We start from the raw sequence: 22,453 nt of genomic DNA, 5'->3' as shown, positions 1-22,453 counted from the left end.
ATAACAAGTGTGTGTAAGAAATGGAAATGCACCCCCTTTGGCCAAAATTAATTTAAAAATAAATAAATAAATATGTATATAGAGACATACTGTAATAACTTGAAGTAAATAATGAAAGTTAAAAAAACAAAACTACAAAAAAAAAAAAAAAAAGTAAAAGCAGTATTTTTCTCACAATGTGTCGACTTTTTTCTTATAAAATTGGGAACAATTTCTCATATTCTTTCTGTTTCTATAATATTGCAATATTTTCTCGTAAAATTATTCCTTTTTTTATGTGAAATTATTACTTTTTAATGCAAAACGGTGACGTTTTTCACATAAAATTCTGACTTTTATCACAATGTTGCCAATTTTTTTGTTGTTCTTGTCAAATAGTGACATTTTTTGAACAAAATGACGACCTTTGTCATAATTTTGCAGAGTCAAATTTCGATTATGCTTATAATTTTGCCAACATTTTTAAGTTTTCTTATAAAATTGTGACGTTTGTCGAGTAAAATTATGACTCTTTTCATAAAATTGCCAAAACGTTAAGCTTTTCCTCGTAAAATTGCAACTTTTATCATAATATTGCACAAATGTTCAGTTCTTCTTGTAAGATTTTGACTTGCGTTGAGTAAAATTACGACTTTTATTATAATACTGCCAAAATTCTAAGTTTTTCTTGTGAAATTGTGACCTTTTTTTTGTGAAATTGTGACCTTTTTCTTGTAAAATTCCAACTCATTTTTCACTACAAGCTTTTTTATAATTGCATAGTATGTATATATTATTAATGCTGTAAATACACATCTTTATATATCTAGAAAGGGTGGTCCTAAAGAGGTAAGCATTTTTCGGAGGTCTCAAGAAGGTAAAAAATACAAGAATGTGTGTGTGTATGTGTAGCTCACCATCCTCAGCTTTGGTGAGACCAGGTTGGCGTTCTCCACGGCGGCGTAGAAAGCCAGGATGCCATAGGGGCCCCAGCACAGCAGCATGGTCTTAAGAGGAGTGTTGGGGTTGAACTACAGTTGGGGGGAAAGTTCACAATTAGTGTATAATTAGGATATACATGCTTTAAACGTGGTTACATATCGGGTCTTATGGCAAAAGGAAGCCTGGCTGCATACTTGTAATATTACTGTAGTAAAACTTTATCTATTTCTAGCAAAGGGACTGTACAGAAGTAAACAATGTCTCACGATTTGGTAATCAGCAACCTATTCTGGACAATCATGCAGTTTGATACACCGTTACGAACACAATTAGTTAATAACCGCTTAGTGCAGTGATTCTCAAACTGTGTACTGCTAGTGGTACGACAAAGAATCACTGGATTTAAAGTACAGTGTTTTATACTCCTATATTCAAACGCAGTGTTACTGCTCAGACCGTGTCTAATGTACATAGGCCAAACGTATTAAATTCACTTGTTAAATGAAGCCTTGACCGTGTTTTAATCAATACTTAGGCCTACTACGCTACTAAATTTGCGTAGTTATATGTGCGCTGAATCTAATGTTTTATAGCAAACCAACTAAGTCCGTAACCACCTTATAAACCAAGAATAACCACTTCATGTTAGCCGCTTTCACACAGAGATGCCCCAGATTTGAGCGTCAGAAGCATACATCTATTAACATGTGATATTTATCACATACTGTATATTAAGGGTGTCCTAACTTTTACCACTGAGGGCGACAGAATGAAAAATCAAAGGATGCGGGGGACATTTTGATCATTTTCAGTTTCGAAAATAGTATAGTAATATATCGATTTTTAGGAAAAAAAAAAACCAAAAAAACCTGCCTGCATGTGAGTTTTGTGTTGTTAACCTCAATATGTCAGCATTTTCTTGTTACATTACACCAGTTTGCTCTTTTATCCCACTTATTATGTTTTGTTCTTTTTATTAATAGTATTTTCAGAATGTGTCGCGGGCCTTTATAAAATTAGTTGCAGGCCGTGAATGACTCCCAGGCTGCACTTTGGACACCCCACATATTAATAAAATAATATACACATTTTAAATTATATATACTTTTCTTTGTTACTTATTTCCATCCATCCATCTTCTTCCGCTTATCCGAGGTCGGGTCGCGGGGGCAACAGCCTAAGCAGGGAAGCCCAGACTTCCCTCTCCCCAGCCACTTCGTCCAGCTCTTCCCGGGGAATCCCGAGGCGTTCCCAGGCCAGCCGGGGGAGATGGTCTTCCCAACGTGTCCTGGGTCTTCCCCGTGGCCTCCTACTGGCCGGACGTGCCCGAAACACCTCCCTAGGGAGGCGTTCGGGTGGCATCCTGACCAGATGCCCGAACCACCTCATCTGGCTCCTCTCGATGTGGAGGAGCAGCGGCTTTACTTTGAGCGCCTCCCGGATGACAGAGCTTCTCACCCTAACTTTAAGGGAGAGACCCGCCACCCGGCGGAGGAAGAGCATTTACCCGTGATCTTGTCCTTTCGGTCATAACCCAAAGCTCATGACCATAGGTGAGGATGGGAACGTAGATCGACCGGTAAATTGAGAGCTTTGCCTTCCGGCTCAGCTCCTTCTTCACCACAACGGATCGATACAGCGTCTGCATTACTGAAGACGCTGCACCGATCCGCCTGTCGATCTCACGATCCACTCTTCCCTCACTCGTGAACAAGACTCCGAGGTACTTGAACTCCTCCACTTGGGGCAGGGTCTCCTCCCCAACCCGGAGATGGCACTCCACCCTTTTCCGGGCGAGAACCATGGACTCGGACTCGGAGGTGCTGATTCTCATCCCAGTAGCTTCACACTCGGCTGCGAACCGATCCAGTGAGAGCTGAAGATCTTGGCCAGATGAAGCCATCAGGACCACATCATCTGCAAAAAGCAGAGACCTAATCCTGCAGCCACCAAACCGGATCCCCTCAACGCCTTGACTGCGCCTAGAAATTCTGTCCATAAAAGTTATGAACAGAATGGGTGACAAAGGGCCGCCTTGGCGGAGTCCAACCCTCACTGGAAACGTGTCCGACTTACTGCCGGCAATGCGGACCAAGCTCTGACACTGATCGTACAGGGAGCGGACCGCCCCAATCAGACAGTCCGATACCCCGTACTCTCTGAGCACTCCCCATAGGACTTCCTGAGGGACACTTGAAGTGCCATCCCATGGAATTGTCCAAAATGTGTTGGTATCCTGAAGCCTTCAAAGTTCCTTTCACTGGAACTAAGGGGCCAAGACCAACTCCTGAAAAACCAACCCCACACCATAATTCCTCCTCCACCAAATTTCACACAGTGCAGTCCAAAATGTAGCGTTCTCCTGGCAACCTCCAAACCCAGACTGGTCCATCAGATTTCCAAATGGAAAAGCGTGACTCATCACTCCAGAGAAGGCGTCTCCACTGCTCTAGAGTCCAGTGGCGACGTGCTTTACACCACTGCATCCCACGCTTTGCATTGGACTTGGTGATGCATGGCTTAGATGCAGCTGCTCGGCCATGGAAACCCATTCCATGAAGCTGTCTGCATACTGTACGTGGGCTAATTGGAAGGTCACGTGAAGTTTGGAGCTCTGTAGCAACTGACTGTGCAGAAAGTCTTTGCACTATGAGCTTCAGCATCCGCTGACCCGTCTCTGTCAGTTCACGTGGCCTACCACTTGGTGGCTGAGTTGCTGTTGTTCCCAAACTCTTCACTTTTCTTATAATAAAGTTGGCTTTGGAGTATTTAGGAGCGAGAAAATTTCACGACTGGATTTGTTGCACAGGTGGCATCCTCTGACAGTTCCAAGCTGGAAATCACTGAGAGCGGCCCATTCTTTCACAAATGTAAGAATGAAATATTTTTGAGTATTGAAAAACAAGTTTGGAGATACTGTATATGCGTCACTTTATTACGGAAAATGTAGTTTCTTTTCCAGACCAGCCAACGGAAAAAGCGCCAGAAAAAAAACTACACTCGCCAAGTTTTCATCACATAACTGCATTATTGTAAAGATTTTCAAACGGCAATACCGCAGTATTTACATCCCTAATTAATTCGGATGTACAGCTGCAGGGGGGTGCTTGGATTCCAATGGGGAACAAAAAAACAACATTGGCATAAACTAGTGTTGTCCCGATACCAATACCGCACTGTAAAAAAAAATTCTGTAAAAAAACGGTCATCTACTGGCAGCTACGGCTGCCAAACGAAAACCATAAAATTAAAGTAAAACATTGTAAACCAAATAATGATCAAAAACATTATATTTACAGAAATTTTCATGAAACGTTTTGCGGAAAAATATCGTAATTTTATATGAATTTGAAAGTAATTTAAGAAAACAGAAAATGCTATGTATAATTAATTTGGTATTTTTCTGTAAAAAAAATAGAAATATACGTAGTTTGTCATTACTGGCATATTACTTAAAATAACAGGCGGATTGTTTATTTACAGATAATGTCTTCAATTCTACAGTTTTATAAACTACTTAAAAAAAATAGAAAAATTAAAGTAGAAATTTAGAGTAAATTAACCATAAAAATAGGATTTTTTTTTTACAGTGCGGTACCAAAATTATTTCGATACTTTTTGGTACTTTTCGATACTTTTCTAAATAAAGGGGACCACAAAAAGTTGCATTATTGGATTTGTTTTAACAAAAAATCTTAGGGTACATTAAACATATGTTCCTTATTGCAAGTTTGTCCTTAAATAAAATAGTGAACATACAAGACAACTTGTCTTTTAGTAGTAAGTAAACAAACAAAGGCTCCTAATGTAGCTGCTGACATATGCAGTAACATACTGTATTGTGTCATTTATCATTCTATTAGTTTGTCAAGATTATTAAGGACAAGTGGTAGAAAATGTATTATTAATCTCCTTGTTCATTTACTGTTAACATCTGGTTATTTTCCGTTTCAACATGTTCTATCTACACTTCTGTTAAAATGTAATAATCACTTATTCTTCTGTTGTTTGATACTTTACATTAGTTTTGGATGATACCACAAATTTGGGCATCAATCCGATACCAAGTCGTTACAGGATTATACATTGGTCGTATTCAAAGTCCTCATGTGTCCAGGGACGTATTTCCTGAGTTTATAAACATGATATTAATTTTTTTTAAAAACGAAAGGTGTTGTGATGCCAAAAAATATCGACCTGTACTTGGTATCATTACAGTGGATGTTAGGTGTAGATCCACCAATGGCGTTTGTTTACATTGTGACGCCGGTGAGCTACCGTGTGTAGTGAAACATGTTTAGCTATTCGTCGTCCTGCAGGGATGATACTTGTAAGAAACGTACTTTATTTGTCGCCATGGAGGCGAGGATTAGTGATTTAGAAGTAGCTAAAACACTGCCGATTGCGAACGGACTTTAGCCGCGAGCTAGCTAGCTAGCCATGTCTTAAAGCACCTCTTCCTGAGGGCGTTTCAGTGTTATAACTTCACCTTTATTGTTAGTTTTTAAGCCAAAATGCGTCCGTTCTCCCTTTTCTGTCTACACACTGTGTCTGCATGTAAGTACTCCGTGCTTGTGCGCTGCCGAACATGCTCCTCTGCTCGTAAACCAGCAATGACACGACATGAGGGCAGCGGGTGTGTGGGGGACCGGTACTTTTTAGAGGTACCGAATATGATTGTGAAGGGGGGCGTGGCCTGCAGCGGAATGGAGTGGCCTTGAATTCAGCGACAGGTGCGCAGATGGCCCACCTGGGCCTTGTTATCTAATCACCTGTCGCTCTGTACAAGCAGCAACCGGGAGGAGAGACGTTGTGGGGAGCTGGAGCAAGAGCGCGAGCGAGAGTGAGAGCACGGACTGATAGCAAAAGAAAGACACACAGACAATTGCTGACAAGCAACCTGAGGAAATTATTACAGAATAAACTGTATTGTAACCCTGAACCGGGCTCTCATGTCGGTGATTGGTGGTCAGAAGAACCCCCTGGTGGGCAACCTCCACAATGATTCATTAGTATCGCGGTACTATACTAATACCAGTACACAGTACAACCCTAGCATAAAAAGCGTGGCTGTAGGTAACCGCCTGATTATTATTATTTTGAATTAACTGCATGCACTTTGAAATGTTGGTGTGCAACTGGTGTTACATGTTTTTACATTTGTCAGAGGTGTTAACGCTGGATTACAACTAGGGATGTCCGATAATATCGGACTGCCGATATTATCGGCCGATAAATGCTTTAAAATTTAATATCGTAAATTATCGGTATCGGTTTCAAAATTATCGGTATTGGTTTCAAAAAGTAAAATTTATGACTTTTTAAAACGCCGCTGTGTACACGGACGTAGGGAGAAGTTCAGAGCGCCAATAAACCTTAAAGGCACTGCCTTTGTGTGCCGGCCCAATCACATAATATCTACGGCTTTTCACATAAACAAGTGAATGAAAGGCATACTTGGTCGACAGCCATACAGGTCACACTGAGGGTAGCTGTATAAACAACTTTAACACTGTTACAAATACGCGCCACACTGTGAACCCACACCAAACAAGAATGACAAACACATTTCGGGAGAAGATCCGCACCGTAACACAACATAAACACAACAGAACAAATACCTAGAACCCCTTGCAGCACTAACTCTTGAAGGACGCTACAATATACACCCCCCGCCCGCTACAACTCCCCCCCCCTCAACCCCGCCCCCTCCAACCCTGCCCACCTCAACCTCCTCATGGGAGAGCATGTCCCAAATTCCAAGTTGCTGTTTTGAGGCATGTTAAAAAAAATGAATGCACTTTGTGACTTCAATAATAAATACGGCAGTGCCATGTTGGCATTTTTGTTCCATAACTTGAGTTGATTTATTTTGGAAAACCTTGTTACATTGTTTAATGCATCCAGCGGGGCATCACTACAAAATTAGGCATAATAATTAGTAGGGATGTCCGATAATGGCTTTTTTTGCCAATATCCGATATTCCAATATTGTCCAACTCTTAATTACCGATACCGATATCAACCGATACCGATATATACAGTCGTGGAATTAACACATTATTATGCCTAATTTGGACAACCAGGTATGGTGAAGATAAGGTCCTTTTTTAAAAAAATTATAAAATAAAATAAGATAAATAAATTTAAAAAAAATTCTTGAGTAAAAAAGAAAGTAAAACAATATAAAAACAGTTAAATAGAAACTAGTAATTAATGAAAATGAGTAAAATTAACTGTTAAAGGTTAGTACTATTAGTGGACCAGCAGCACGCACAATCATGTGTGCTTACGGACTGTATCCCTTGCAGACTGTATTGATATATATTGATATATAATGTAGGAACCAGAATATTAATAACAGAAAGAAACAACCCTTTTGTGTGAATGAGTGTAAATGGGGGAGGGAGGTTTTTTGGGTTGGTGCACTAATTGTAAGTGTATCTTGTGTTTTTTATGTTGATAAAAAAAAAAAAAAAAAAAAAAAAAAAACGATACCGATAATTAAAAAAAACGATACCGATAATTTCCGATATTACATTTTAACACATTTATACATATGTAGTAATTAGAGATTAGATAATAATGTGTTAATTCCACGACTGTATATATCGGTATCGGTTGATATCGGTATCGGTAATTAAGAGTTGGACAATATCGGAATATCGGATATCGGCAAAAAAAGCCATTATCGGACATCTCTAATTACAACATTGTTTTTTTTTTTTCTTTGTTGGACTATTTTAGTTGTTTTCCTTTCCATATTCTCATGCACTCCAACACAAACATTGACACTGTTTTTTCATAATGAGTGAATAACTCCTGTTAATTATGGCCCGTTTCCAATTACCGCCCAGTCGTCTTTGCCGCTTAGGCAATGAATCAACCCGACAATAATGAGATTATTGAGGTCGGGGTGTATTGATGATGGTTTTGGCTGACTGGTGAGGTTTTATGACCCACATGTGTCGCCTGTCTGGTTCCTCAGTTAGGACTTTGTTGTAATGAAAGTGTTTCCCACTACACAACTGGCGAGTGATGAGCTTACACAACCCCCATCCCCCTTCGACACGCTTTTTCCTCCACCTAGACCACCAGCTCCAAACAGAAGCACTGTGTGGTGTGTTGATGACCTACATAGGTCACAGCATCTCAGCCCCCCCCCCCCCCCTTTCGCCTCCATCCCCCTCGCTCACTGTCAGTCGTGCTGCTCACTCATAAGGAATTTGTCTCTGGGCAAAGATGGAGGAGAATTCCGGCGGTTCTTTCCAACGGGCCCACATCAAAGCGGGGAAATGATACTTTGTCCGTCGGATGGGTTTGTGCCTGGTGAATAACGCTTCCGTCGGCTAACGCATTCCACATGGATTTAATTAGCATCACATGCAAGGATGCATGAATTTGTAGTCCTGTTATGACTTAGATACAACTATTCATACCCGACCAATGGCGGACAGGATTATTGTGCAAGCTTTTGTTGTCGTACAGTCGTCTCTTGCCACATCACACTTTAAAGGCCTACTGAAACGCACTACTACCGACCACGCAGTCTGATAGTTTATATATCAATGATGAAATCTTAACATTGCAACACATGCCAATACGGCCGGTTTAACTTATAAAGTGCAATTTTAAATTTCCCGCTAAACTTCCGGTTGAAAACGTCTATGTATGACGACGTATGCGCGTGACGTCAATCGTTGAAACGGAAGTATTCGGACACATTGTATCCAATACAAAAAGCTCGGTTTTCATCGCAAAATTCCACAGTATTCTGGACAACTGTGTTGGTGAATCTTTTGCAATTTGTTTAATGAACAATGAAGACTGCAAAGAAGAAAGCTGTAGGTGGGATCAGTGTATTAGCGGCTGACTGCAGCAACACAAACAGGAGGACTTTGACTTGGATAGCAGACGCGCTATCCGACGCTAGCCGCCGACCGCATTGATAATCTGGTGAAGTCCTTCGTCACTCCGTCGATCGCTGGAACGCAGGTGAGCACGGGTGTTGATGAGCAGATGAGGGCTGGCTGGCGTAGGTGGATAGCTAATGTTTTTAGCATAGCTCTGCGAGGTCCCGTTGCTAAGTTAGCTTCAATGGCGTCGTTAGTTAATAGTATTGTTGATTTTCTGTCTATCCTTCCAGTCAGGCGTTTCTTTCTTTTGTTTCTATCTGCAGTTAAGCCCGATGCTATCACGTTAGCTCCGTAGCTAAAGTGTTTCGCCGATGTATTGTCGTGGAGATAAAAGTCACTGTGAATGTCCATTTGGCGTTCTCGACTCTCATTTTCAAGATGATATAGTATCCGAGGTGGTTTAAAATACAAATCCGTATTGTACCTAAGTTACGGTCAGAGCGAAAAAAGATGCGTCCTGCACTGCACTCTAGTCCTTCACTCTCACGTTCCTCATCCACGTATCTTTCACCCTGGCTCAAATTAATGGGGTTCTCTTCGCTTTCTCGGTCCGAATCGCTCTCGCTGCATTGTAATCAATGGGGAAATGTGAGGAGCCTTTCAACCTGTGACGTCACGCTACTTCCGGTACAGGCAAGGCTTTTTTTTATCAGCGACCAAAAGTTGCAAACTTTATCGTCGATGTTCTCTACTAAATCCTTTCAGCAAAAATATGGCAATATTGCGAAATGATCAAGTATGACACATAGAATGGACCTGCTATCCCCGTTTAAATAAAAACATTTAATTTCAGTAGGCCTTTAAACTTTGCGGTTTCATTCATCACGGTTTGTTTTGTTGTTGTTGTTTTTTAAAAAGATATTCTACCAACCCTTACCCGTTTTTGACCTAAAGTGAGCATTTTCCAGCATAAAAATAGCTAAACGAACTGAAAATATCAACACTACAGTAGTATTGGCCACTATATCAATCAATTAATCAAACTTTATTCATAAAGCGCTTTTCATACATAAAATAAATGCAACACAAAGTGCTTTACAAAAATTAAAAACAATACCCCGGTGACCCATATCCTTGCGATCAAAAGTGTACATACACCTGTATAGAACATAATGTCATGGCTGTCTTGAGTTTCCCATTATTTCTACCACTCTTATTTTTTTTGTGATAGAGTGATTGGAGCACATACTTGTTGGTCACAAAAAACATTCATGAAGTTTGGTTCTTTTATGAATTTATTATGGGTCTACTGAATATGTGAGCAAATGTGCTGGGTCAAAAGTATACATACAGCAATGTTAATATTTGCTTACATGTCCCTTGGCAAGTTTCACTGCAATAAGGCGCTTTTGGTAGCCATCCACAAGCTTCTGATTGAATTTTTGACCACTCCTCTTGACAAAATTGGTGCAGTTCAGCTAAATGTGTTTTTTTTCTGACATGGACTTGTTTCTTCAGCATTGTCCACACGTTGAAGTCGGGACTTTGGGAAGGCCATTCTAAAACCTTAATTGTAGCCTGATTTAGCCATTCCTTTACCACTTTTGACATGTGTTTGGGGTCATTGTCCCGTTGGAACACCCAACTGCGCCCAAGACCCAACCTCCGGGCTGATGATTTTAGGTTGTCCTAAAGAATTTGGAGGTAATCCTCCTTTTTCATTGTCCCATTTAAAGCACCAGTTCCATTGGCAGCAAAACAGGCCCAGAGCATAATACTACCACCACCATGCTTGACGGTAGGTTTGGTGTTCCTGGGATTAAAGGCCTCACCTTTTCTCTTCCAAACATATTGGTGGGTATTGTGGCCGAACAGCTCAATTTTTGTTTCACCTGACATCACATGGACAAAGATAAGACCTTCTGGAGGAAAGGTCCGGTGGCCATGGATGAAGTGCTGGCTGTCCAGAGTCGGTACCTGGGGTGGACCGCTCGCCTGTGCGTCGGTTGGGGACATCTCTGCGCTGCTGACCCGTCTCCGCTCAGGATGGTCTCCTGCTGGCCCCACTATGGACTGGACTCTCACTATTATGTTAGATCTACTATGGACTGGACTTTCACAATATTATGTCAGACCCACTCGACGTCCATTGCATCCGGTCTCCCCTAGAGGGGGGGGTTTACCCACATATGCGGTCCTCTCCAAGGTTTCTCATAGTCATTCACATCGACGTCCCATTGGGGTTGTGAGTTTTTCCTTGCCCTTATGTAGGCTCCATACCGCGGATGTCGTTGTGGCTTGTGCAGCCCTTTGAGACACTTGTGATTTAGGGCTATATAAATAAACATTGATTGATTGATTGATTGATTGATTGACAATGACCCCAAACACATATCAAAAGTGGTAAAGGAATGGCTAAATCAGGCTAGAATTAAGGTTTTGGAATGGCTTTCCCAGAGTCCTGACTTAAACATGTGGACAATGCTGAAGAAACAAGTCCATGTCAGAAAACCAACACATTTAGCTGAACTGCACCAATTTTGTCAAGAGGAGTGGTCATAAATTCAACCAGAAGCTTGTGGATGGCTACCAAAAGCGCCTTATTGCAGTGAAACTTGCCAAGGGACATGTAAGCAAATATTAACATTGCTGTATGTATACTTTTGACCCGGCAGATTTGGTCACATTTTCAGTAGACCCATAATAAATTCATAAAAGAACCAAACTTCATGAATGTTTTTTCACAAGTATGTGCTCCAATCACTCTATCACAAAAAAATAAGAGTTGTAGAAATTATTGGAAACTCAAGACAGCCATGACATTATGTCCTTTACAAGTGTATGTAAACTTTTGATCGCGACTGTACGTACGCACGGACACAGACAACCAGACACAAACACACAACATACACACATATGCAACTATATGGACAAATGGTTGCATGGCTGAGTACAGAGGAGACATGTGAGTAAACACTATCACAGGAGCCATCTGCACCAGGAGGTCATCAGACCATGGCCACCAGGATGCTGACACAAAAGTGCCCCCACAAACACGGTCCATAACCCCTGAGGCAGATGGCTCATCTGAGGAACGTTGGAAAAATAAAAATAATAAAACTTGTAAAATAGTAAGAACCATGAGTGGAGATAACGAATAAAATTCAAGACGTATGAAGATTAATAGAAAAAAAATAAAAATAATATACAGTAAATAAATAGAACTAAATACAATATTGCATAACTAATAGGATACAAAGTAAAATACAAATGACTTCAATAAAATAATAACATATGAGATTATGGCTGCTAAAGTCAGTACAGTACAGGTCTTATTTTCTATTATTATGTTGACTTTATTGAGTTAAACTAGCGTAAAGGTGACTATGTGGGTGTTATTTCATGTTTAGAGGGCTCTTATAATATAAAAAAAAAAACATAACAGGAAGGTCGTAAACAGCTTTTTTTCATGCTCTAGCTAAGAAAATGTTTGATTTATAATTAGTAACAGTTCCTACTTTGCGGGAATTCATAACCAATTAACTGCAACAAACGTAGGATTACTGCACTCGCACGACTTTCATCAGTTTATTAAGTATTTACCAAAATAAATTATGTGTAATAAAAAAAAAAATTCTGTTTTTTTTTAGGTGGTCTGTCATAACCTTTTTAGAATTCTATCGGACATTGTGACTTTTGGTATTAGTGTTCATAAATTATTAAAAAAAGGGACCCAAACACCCATACTGTTCGGCAATTTTTTTTTTACAGCTAAATGTGTATATATAATTTATACACACATACACACTGGCCCTCCCAGACACATTTTTTCTCTCAATGTGGCCCCTGAGTCCAAATATTTGCCCAGCTCTGGTATAAGCCATGATTTTATGATTTTTTTTTTACTTACTTTAGAGTTTCCGGTCTTCTTGAACTTCTGTGCGATGGACTGGTAGGAGGACATGACAACAAAGACTTGGATAGCCATGTTGAAGACGCTCATGGGGATCAAGTAGGAGACGTAGTTCCTATGTTGACAAGAGGATGAAACATCACAACACAAACCATAAATCAATGATTAAATAGTGTTACAAATATTATGTGCATCAAGTACACTGCAAAAAGTCAGTGTTCAAAAACAAGAAAAAACAATACAAAAATTAGGGGTATTTTATTTGAACTAAGTAAAATTATCTGCCAATAGAACAAGAAAATTCGGCTTGTCAAGACTTTCCAAAACAAGCAAAATTAGCTAACCTCAATGAACCCCAAAATACCTTAAAATAAGTATATTCTCACTAATAACAAGTGCACTTTTCTTGGTAGAAAAAAAAAAGAGAGACCTTTTTGCTCAATACGTTGAAAAATATTCTTAAGTTAAGTAAATGCTAGTGCCATTATCTTGACATAATGATATGCGCTCAGTATTACATTTCTTGAAACCAGCAAACTTATACTAAAAACTAGTTTATTTTTCTTAATGGAAAGGCAACAAGGCAACCGCTTGTTACTCTCGGGGTCTACCAGCCGCTCAGGCAAATCATATGGTCTAAATATGCATTTTTCCATCGATAACATGACATCATTGCGTCAAGTGCGTGCTCTTTCAGTCAATTAGTACGCATATACACAACCCGGGCCCCGGCCAAATTTTTTTTATTGTAATTTTGAAGAATTTATCTGAATGTGCATGAACTATTTCTGTTCAAAATAGTTCGAAATGTCACATGTTAAATCTTTCAATATTAACTGTCAGTTTACTGTACTATATGAGTACGTATTTTCTATTGTTTCATTGAAAATAAAACAGCAAAGTCCATTTGGCTGTCATCTGTTTTAATTATGAGACACAATTGTGTCAGAATCATGATTTTTTTTTCATGCTTGAAGTAAGAAATTATTACTTTAAAAAAGTAGTTTTATACTTGTGAGTGTTGATGACACAGCTTTGCAACAGTTGATATTCTAGTTTCAAGCATGTTTTACTCAATATAGGTCATAAAATCTCAGCGACAAGCTGTAATATCTTACTGAGATCATTTAGGACCAAAACCCTTAAAACAAGTAAAACACTCTAACATAAAATCTGCTTAGTGAGAATAAGTATCTTATCAGACAGAAAATAAGCAAATATCACCCTTATTTGAGATATTTCATCTTATTTAGATTTCAGTTTTTGCACCTGTCTCCCTTGGTGTAGTCCAGAGTGCAGCAGGTCCTGAGGGGCTCGTAGTCGTACTCCCCCCAGCCGATGAGAGGCATTGCGGACCAGAAGGCGGTGAAAAGCCAGATGAAAATGACCAGCGTGATGGAGCTGCTCCACTGCAGCTTGGTCCCTAGGAAGGTCAAAATACAATGATGGGAATAATCCAATAATAACACTTGTGGAATTTCCCACGACAAACAGGTTACTTACGAGTGCAGTACTGGTGGTATCGATCCCAGGCGATGGCGGCGATGAAGTGGATGCTGGCGAGGGCCGTCACAAAGCCCTGGAAGCCGTGAGTCTGACATCCCTCAGAGCCGTAAGGCCAGTACCTGAGGGAGTAGAAGGATTTATTTTTTATTTTTATTGTTGGCCCATTTCACGTTTGGAGGTAGGTGAGGCACTAGCAGGCCACCCTTCACTTGCATAATCTCTGCTGTCATGACAATGGAACACAGTCAGGCCCTGATTACAGCATGGAAATCCTCTGCCGGTGCACTTCATAACATTGCTATTAACTGAGTACTAGCACCCCCCTTCCCTTCTCTCCTACACCAGGGGTCGGCAACCCAAAATGTTGAAAGAGCCATATTGGACCAAAAATACAAAAACAAATCTGTCTGGAGCCGCAACAAATTAAAAGCCATATTTCATGTGTCATGAGATACACATTTAATTAAGAGGACTTAAAGGAAACTAAATGACCTGAAATATAGGTGAGGGCCGACATCCGGGCAACTGAGCTACATACGGGTTCTTCGAGCCATAGCAACCAGACTGGCGTTGAAAACAAACCGTTGCCATTACTCTTTAACCTGTCAACCTACACTGATTAAACCCGTCATTCTGCCTCCAAAATGCCGAAAAACTGTGTTGTTTTTGGTTGTGCTAACCACAACTGGAAACAGGGAAAACAAAGGTCGTATTTTGTTTTGCCAAAGCGTGATAAAAGCCCACAGAGACGAGACAAATGGCTCGCAGCTTTACACCGGGAAAACGAGGACGGTTCTCACTGGACTCCCCCCAAAGTTCCGGGTCGTGTGTTCGGATCACTTCGTTTCTGGTAAATATAAGGAACAAAAATCCACCTTCTTAACCACAACTTGGCTATACCGTCCGTGCTAATGTTGTACTTGTTGAATTTGTACCTTATAACGTTCGACAGCTGAAGTTGTTGTTGTACAAAAATAACATGCGGTATATACTATATAGTCTATAGCCTGGCTAGCTATTTTCGAAAACCGGTTTCGTTTAAATTTGCACTTAACAGTTGGGTTTTTAAAAACCAATAAACCCTATAATTTTCATGTTGCCATTTAATCAACTTTTCAAGACAGTCGCAAAATGCTGTCTGCAAGACTTTTCAATACAAAGACATATTTTGTACATTATTCGCCTGCTGTACTGCGCCTTCATAAGGCTACAACTTACAAGGACCGGGCTACTAGGGGTCAGTCTGCTTTCTTTTGGGGTTTTTTGCCGGACATTCCAGTATTATTTACCCGTAATCTTGGTATTACTTTCCTTATTATGTTATTTTGCCACCTCCCCCTTCTCTGTTTAAACTCTCCTTTGTTGTACTTAAACAATACATATAGCCCTCAAATCTCTCAATATTTTATACACTAACACTTGATCTTGTTGTTGATAACTTCCGCGTCTCTTTCTTAGTAGCGCGCAGGCTAAGCTAACTAGCAAGCTAAGCTAAGCCTGAGAAGCTTTAAAGTTCACTGAGACGAGTCTGACGCAAATAATACATCTTCGTTTTTTCACACGATATGGGAATAAGTAAAAATGCGTAAATGAAGGATTTAACGCCGACTTCCAAGCCACAACGCTCGTTAAATGCTTTTTCTGTCAATGCTGTGTTCGCTGTGAGCTGGTTTGTTTTCAACGAATTCCCGGTTGCTAGGGGATTGGTAGGCGGAAGTGACGTAGGTCCGCCCGACGCGGAAGTTATCAACAACAAGTTATCAACAACAAGATCAAGTGTTAGTGTATAAAAGATCAAGTGTTAGTGTATAAAATATTGAGATATTTGAGGGCTACATGTATTGTTTAAGTACAACTGTTCTTCGCCAGGTGTTCTTTGGCCACCCTGGCTTACGTTTTCCCGGTGGTGTCCATCTTAACGCTGCCTTTGGTATCCTCTCGTTGTCCGGTTTTCGAAAATAGCTAGCTAGGCTTTAGACTATATAGTATAAACCGCATGTTATTTTTGTACAACAACAACTTCAGCTGTCGAACGTTATAAGGTAAAAATTCAACAAGTATAACATTAGCACGGACGGTATAGCCAAGTTGTGGTTAAGAAGGTGGATTTTTGTTCCTTATATTTACCAGAAACGAAGTGATCCGAACACACGACCCGGGACTTTGGGGGACTCCAGTGAGAACCGTCCTCGTTTTCCCGGTGTAAAGCTGCGAGCCATTTGTCTCGTCTCTGTGGGCTTTTATCGCGCTTTGGCAGAACAAAATACAACCTTTGTTTCCCCTGTTTCCAGTTGTGGTTAGCACAACCAAAAACAACACAGTTTTTCGGCATTTTGGAGGCAGAATGACGGGTTTAACCAGCGTAGGTCGACAGATTAAAGAGTAATGGCAACGGGTTGTTTTCAACGCCAGTCTCGTTGCTATGGCCCGGATGTTGGCCCTCACCCATTGGACCAAAAATACAAAAACAAAAATCTGTCTGGAGCCGCAACAAATTAAAAGCCATATTTCATGTGTCATGAGATATCAATTGAATTAAGAGGACTTAGAGGAAACTAAATGACCTCAAATATACCTACAAATGAGACATAATGATGCAATATGTACATATCGCTAGCCTAAATAGCATGTTAGCATCGATTAGCTTGCAGTCATGCAGTGACCAAATATGTCTGATTAGCACTCCACACAAGTCAATAACATCAACAAAACTCACCTTTGTGCACTCACGCACAACGTTAAAAGTGTGGTGGGCAAAATGAGACAGAAAAAGAAGTGGCATAAAACACTTCCTAGAAAGTCGGAGAAAGTTATACATGTAAACAAACTATACGGTGAGTTCAAGGACCGCCAAAATTAGCGGGACAAAAGGGCGCTCGCCACATACTCGAATCAGTGAAGCATGTTTAATATAAACAGAGTGATTTATAACAATTAGGGAGGTTTGTGTCATGTTTGTCCTCCTACAGAAACCACACTAAAACAAAAAAATAGATTTTTTTCCCCTCATCTTTTTCCATTCTTCATACATTTTTGAAAAATCTCCAGAGAGCCACTAGGGCGGCGCTAAAGAGCCGCAACCCCCGCCCTACACCATGCAGGTTTGATTGCTATTGATTTTACACTCTTCCTCTGTAGGAATGGGTACACAGTATAGCTAAACATTTAATTAAAATAATGCCTGGAGTTTTTTTTCTGTTATGCCAAATGCAACATTTTTTTTAAATACATTTTTTCAATATATGTTTTGTAGATATATTTAAATACCATTTTGCATTTTTTCTTTAAAAAAAATAAATTAAAAAAAGGTTTACTTTGAAACACATTTTCATTTAAAATGACACATTTGGTAAGTTTTTTTTTTCAAGCAATTGGTTTGTTTGGAATAAAAATACATTCATAAATATTTTGGTATAACATTGTGGAGGCTGATGTTGTCAGCCGGGGAGGGGGGGGGGGGGGGGTGGCAGTGATGACGGCGAGACACAGCTGGCAGGTGATTACATTTCACAGGTGGTACGTGTTAATCTAATCATCTGTTGTCTTTAACAGTAAGCGGCCGGGAGCAGAAGGAGAGAGAGGATACGGACGTGACCGAAAAGTCACGTTCTGCTGGAGAAAGACAGTGTTAAAAAAATGTATCATTAAAACCTGCACGCTTGGCTCTTGTGCCGTGTCTACAGTGGAGCTGCTAGGAAGCGACTTCCACAAACATATATTTGTACACATTTTTTAACTACATATTTAAATATATGTCTATTTTTTTAAGTGATATATGCATCTTCAAGTTTTTTTTTTTATACCAAATCCAAACAACTTTCACTTATCTTTTTATTCCCCGGACAGAGCAAATAATTAATTGCATTTTAACATAAACATTTGACATATACCTGTACAATGCCCATTTCGCATTTAAAAAAAAAAAAAAAAAACACATGTTCCTTGATAAAAATTAAAATATTTTCAATTTCAAATGATACATTTCAGAGGCATGAAACAACAGTTCGAGACTTTTTATAAAACAGTTGGTTTGGAATATGGAAATACATTTATACATGTTTTTTATATAATATACATTTTTATGAATACAAGTATTTTTTAAATTTTAAGTATATATTTAGATACAGTATATAAAATGTTTCTTATTATACAAAGTCCAAACAAAACTAACTTGTCTTTTTCTTCCAGATATTAGTTGCATTTTTACATATACAGTAAATTGGACATACATGCATCTCCAATATTTTGTTTTTATTAGGAAAAACAAACACAAAATAGGCTGTATTTTAAAAACTAATTGCCTGAGCAACATTTTGAGTATTTGATACATTTTATCTGAAGGTATTTTCGTTGGTTAATTCATTTTATTTTGTTTTTGATGCATTTTCTTATTGATCGCATATCAACATTAGTAGTGATACATTTGAATTTGAAGAGCTTTTCTAAAGACTAAGACACTTTACAACAAGAAATAAAAGTAGAATTAGTAAAAACCAAAAAAGCAATCAATGCAGAAATATCAGTCATTCACTTAACCCAGCAGACACAAGACACTAAAACAACGTTGAGAAGTTGTTGAGTTAGGTCCTGACCTTTGAGCAAATCAAACATAACGTTGGAACATTGCTTTTTGACGACGTTTAATCAATGTCGCAATCTGACGTTGATTTGATCATTGAATTTTGGTCATTTCCCAACCAAAATTCTACAACACAAATACAACGTTGAAACAATATGCTTTTTGATGAGGTTTAATCAATGTTGGATTCTGACGTTGATTTTACCATTGAATTTTGGTCATTTTCCAACCCATATTTTGCAACACAAATACAACGTTGAAACAACATGCTTTTTGACAACGTTTATTCAATATTGAGTTCTGACGTTGATTTGACCATTGAATTTTGATAATTTTCCAACCATTATTCTACAACACAAATACAACGTTGAAACAACATGCTTTTTGACGACGTTTAATCAATGTTGGGTTCTGATGTTGATTTGACCATTGAATTTTGGTCATTTTCCAACCAATATTCTACAACACAAATACAGTGTTGAAACAACATGCTTTTTGTTGACGTTTATTCAATGTCAGGTTGTAACGTTGATTTAACCATTGAATTTGGGTAATTTTCCAACCCATATTTTGCAACACAAATACAACGTTGAAACAACATGCTTTTTGACAACGTTTATTCAATATTGAGTCCTGACGTTGATTTGACCATTGAATTTTGGTCATTTTCCAACCATTATTCTACAACACAAATACAACGTTGAAACAACATGCTTTTTGACGACGTTTAATCAATGTTGGGTTCTGACGTTGATTTGACCATTGAATTTTGGTCATTTTCCAACCAATATTCTACAACACAAATACAACGTTGAAACAACATGCTTTTTGACTACGTTTAATCAATGTTGGGTTCTGACGTTGATTTGACCATTGAATTTTGGTCATTTTCCAACCAACATTCTACAACACAAATACAACGTTGAAACAACATGCTTTTTGACGACGTTTAATCAATGTCGCAATCTGATGTTGGTTTGATCATTGAATTTTGGTCATTTTCCAACCAATATTCTACAACACAAATACAACGTTGAAACAACATGCTTTTCGACAAGGTTTATTCAATGTTGGGTTCTGACGTTGATTTGATCATTGAATTTTGGTAATTTCCCAACCAAAATTCTACAACACAAATACAACGTTGAAACAACATGCTTTTTGACAACATTTAATCAATGTTGGGTTCTGATGTTGATTTGATGATTGCATTTTGGTCATTTTCCAACCCATATTTTGCAACACAAATACAATGTTGAAACAACATACTTTTTGACAACGTTTAATCAATGTTGGGTTCCGGCGTTGATTCGACCATTGAATTTTGGTCATTTTCCAACCAATACTGTACAACACTAATATATCGTTGAAACAACATGCTTTTTGACAACATTTATTCAATGTCAGGTTGTGACATTGATTTGACCATCGAAATTTGGTCATTTCCCCAACCAGCAACGTGGATCCAACGTTAGACACCAACGTTGTCTCAATATACAAATTCGACTATTTTTCAACGTTGTTTCAAAGTCAGTTTTAGAGGACATGCATGTATGATCAACGTTGTGGCAATGTCTTGCGGAATATTGCACATTGCAGTACTTAGTATTATTTACAAAAAGAATGCAACTTTAAGTTACTCAAAAAACCTACAATTTTGTGTATTGTAGCAAAAATGAACTCCCTGGAGTTATGTTTTTAAAATTAGGTTTACCCAGTCGACATGAAATTTAGTTAAATGTGCGGAAAAGTCAAAAGCCCCCCCCCCCCAATTATTTTAATTTTTTTTTTTGACATTTCAATTTTCGCTCTAATATTTAAAAAAAGTATCTTGGCTAAGTGGGTTGTCAAAAAAAAAAAAAAAAACAGATCGTAAATTATAGACTTCCGATAACATTAATCGCCTGCACTAAAAGACCGAATTGAAAACTGGAAACAGCGGAAATGCGCCATGAAAACAAATACTGGCTAATAATTGCGTTACTTTCACAGTAACATTTACAGTGAAATAATTAGTGTTGTCCCGATACCAATATTTTGGTACATTTTTAAAAAATCGTTTAAAAAAAAAAAAGTATTTAAAAAAAAAAATTCATCTTTTTTTTTTTTCATTTTTTTTTTTTTTTAAATTAATCAATCCAACAAAACAATACACAGCAATACCATAACAATGCAATCCAATTCCAAAACCAAACCCGACCCAGCAACACTCAGAACTGCAATAAACAGAGCAATTGAGAGGAGACACAAACACGACAGTGTAGTTACAATTTCAACATAGCAGTGATTAAAAATCCCTCATTGACATTATCATTAGACATTTATAAAAAATAAAAAAAATGAACAATAGTGTCACAGTGGCTTACACTTGCATCGCATCTCATAAGCTTGACAACACACTGTGTCCAATGTTTTCACAAAGATAAAATAAGTCATATTTTTGGTTCATTTAATAGTTAAAACAAATTTACATTATTGCAATCAGTTGATAAAACATTGTCCTTTACAATTATAAAAGCTTTTTACAAAAATCTCCTACTCTGCTTGCATGTCAGCAGACTGGAGTAGATCCTGCTGAAATCCTATGTATTGAATGAATAGAGAATCCTTTTGAATCGGGAAAGTATCGTTTTTGAATCGAGAATCTCGTTTAATCGGAAAAAATCGATTTTGAATCAAATCGTGGGACACCCAAAGATTCGCAGCCCTAATATATAATATATTACATATATAATATATAATATATGAATAATATAAATATATTCTACATACAGTATATTCTACATTTAAGTGCAGTCAAGGAACATATGCATTATACAGTCTGATGGCTGTCGGACATTTCCATGCCCAACATTGACATTTAATCAATGTTGGGTTCTGACGTTCGTTTGACCATTGAAATTTGGTCATTTCCCCAACCAGCAACGTGGATCCAATGTTAGACATCAATGCTGTCTCAATTTACAAATACAAACAATTGTTTAACTTTGTTTCAAAGTCAGTTGTAAAGGACATGCATGTATAATCAACGTTTTATCAATGTCTTGCGGACTATTGCACATTGCAGTACTTACTAATATGTACAAAAAACAATTGGCCTTTTCTGACACTAAGTTACTCAAAAAAACTACAATTTCATGTATTTTAGCCAAAAAAATACAAAAATTAAAAAGTTTTAAAAAAAAGTTTCAAATTAATTTTTTAACATATGTTTTGTAGATATATTTAAATACCCATTTTGTAAAAACATTTTTTTAAAAAAAAGGTTTACTTAGAAACACATTTTCATTTAAAATGACACATTTGGTAAGTTTTTTTTTAAAGCAATTGGTTTCTTTGGAATAAAAATACATTCATAAATATTTTGGTATAACATATATTTCTACACATTTTTTAAATACATATTTAAAAATGTGTCTATTTTTTAAAGTGTTATATGCATCTTCAAGTTTTTTTTCATCCCAAATCCAAACAACATTCACTTATCTTTTTATTCCCCAGACAGAGCAAATAATTAATTGCATTTTAACACATCAATTTGACATATCCAGTATGTAAATGCCCATTTAACATTTAAAAAAAAATACAAAACATATGTTCCTTGATAAAAACAAAAATAATTCAAATGTCCAATGATACGTTTCAGAGACATGAAACAACAGATCGAGAGTTTTTTTT

The 22,453-nt window shown here is 38.1% G+C and overlaps 1 protein-coding gene across 1 annotated transcript in view; it reads right to left on the bottom strand.

The window, feature by feature from the left end:
* rgra (retinal G protein coupled receptor a) overlaps positions 1 to 22,453 on the bottom strand; it is a 29,543-nt gene that overhangs the window by 1,870 nt on the left and 5,220 nt on the right. Inside the window, exons 3-6 of the mRNA XM_062057603.1 lie at positions 14,194 to 14,315; positions 13,960 to 14,113; positions 12,688 to 12,805; positions 897 to 1,010 (exon numbers count right to left, since the gene is read on the bottom strand). Coding sequence (XP_061913587.1) covers positions 897 to 1,010; positions 12,688 to 12,805; positions 13,960 to 14,113; positions 14,194 to 14,315 — 508 coding nt within the window. The remainder of the gene's footprint in view (positions 1 to 896; positions 1,011 to 12,687; positions 12,806 to 13,959; positions 14,114 to 14,193; positions 14,316 to 22,453) is intronic.

The sequence above is a fragment of the Entelurus aequoreus genome, linkage group LG09, assembly GCF_033978785.1.
Source record: "Entelurus aequoreus isolate RoL-2023_Sb linkage group LG09, RoL_Eaeq_v1.1, whole genome shotgun sequence".
NCBI classification, from domain to species: domain Eukaryota; kingdom Metazoa; phylum Chordata; class Actinopteri; order Syngnathiformes; family Syngnathidae; genus Entelurus; species Entelurus aequoreus.
Note: the sequence above shows the minus strand (reverse complement) of the source record. Positions and strands in the feature narration are given on the sequence as shown.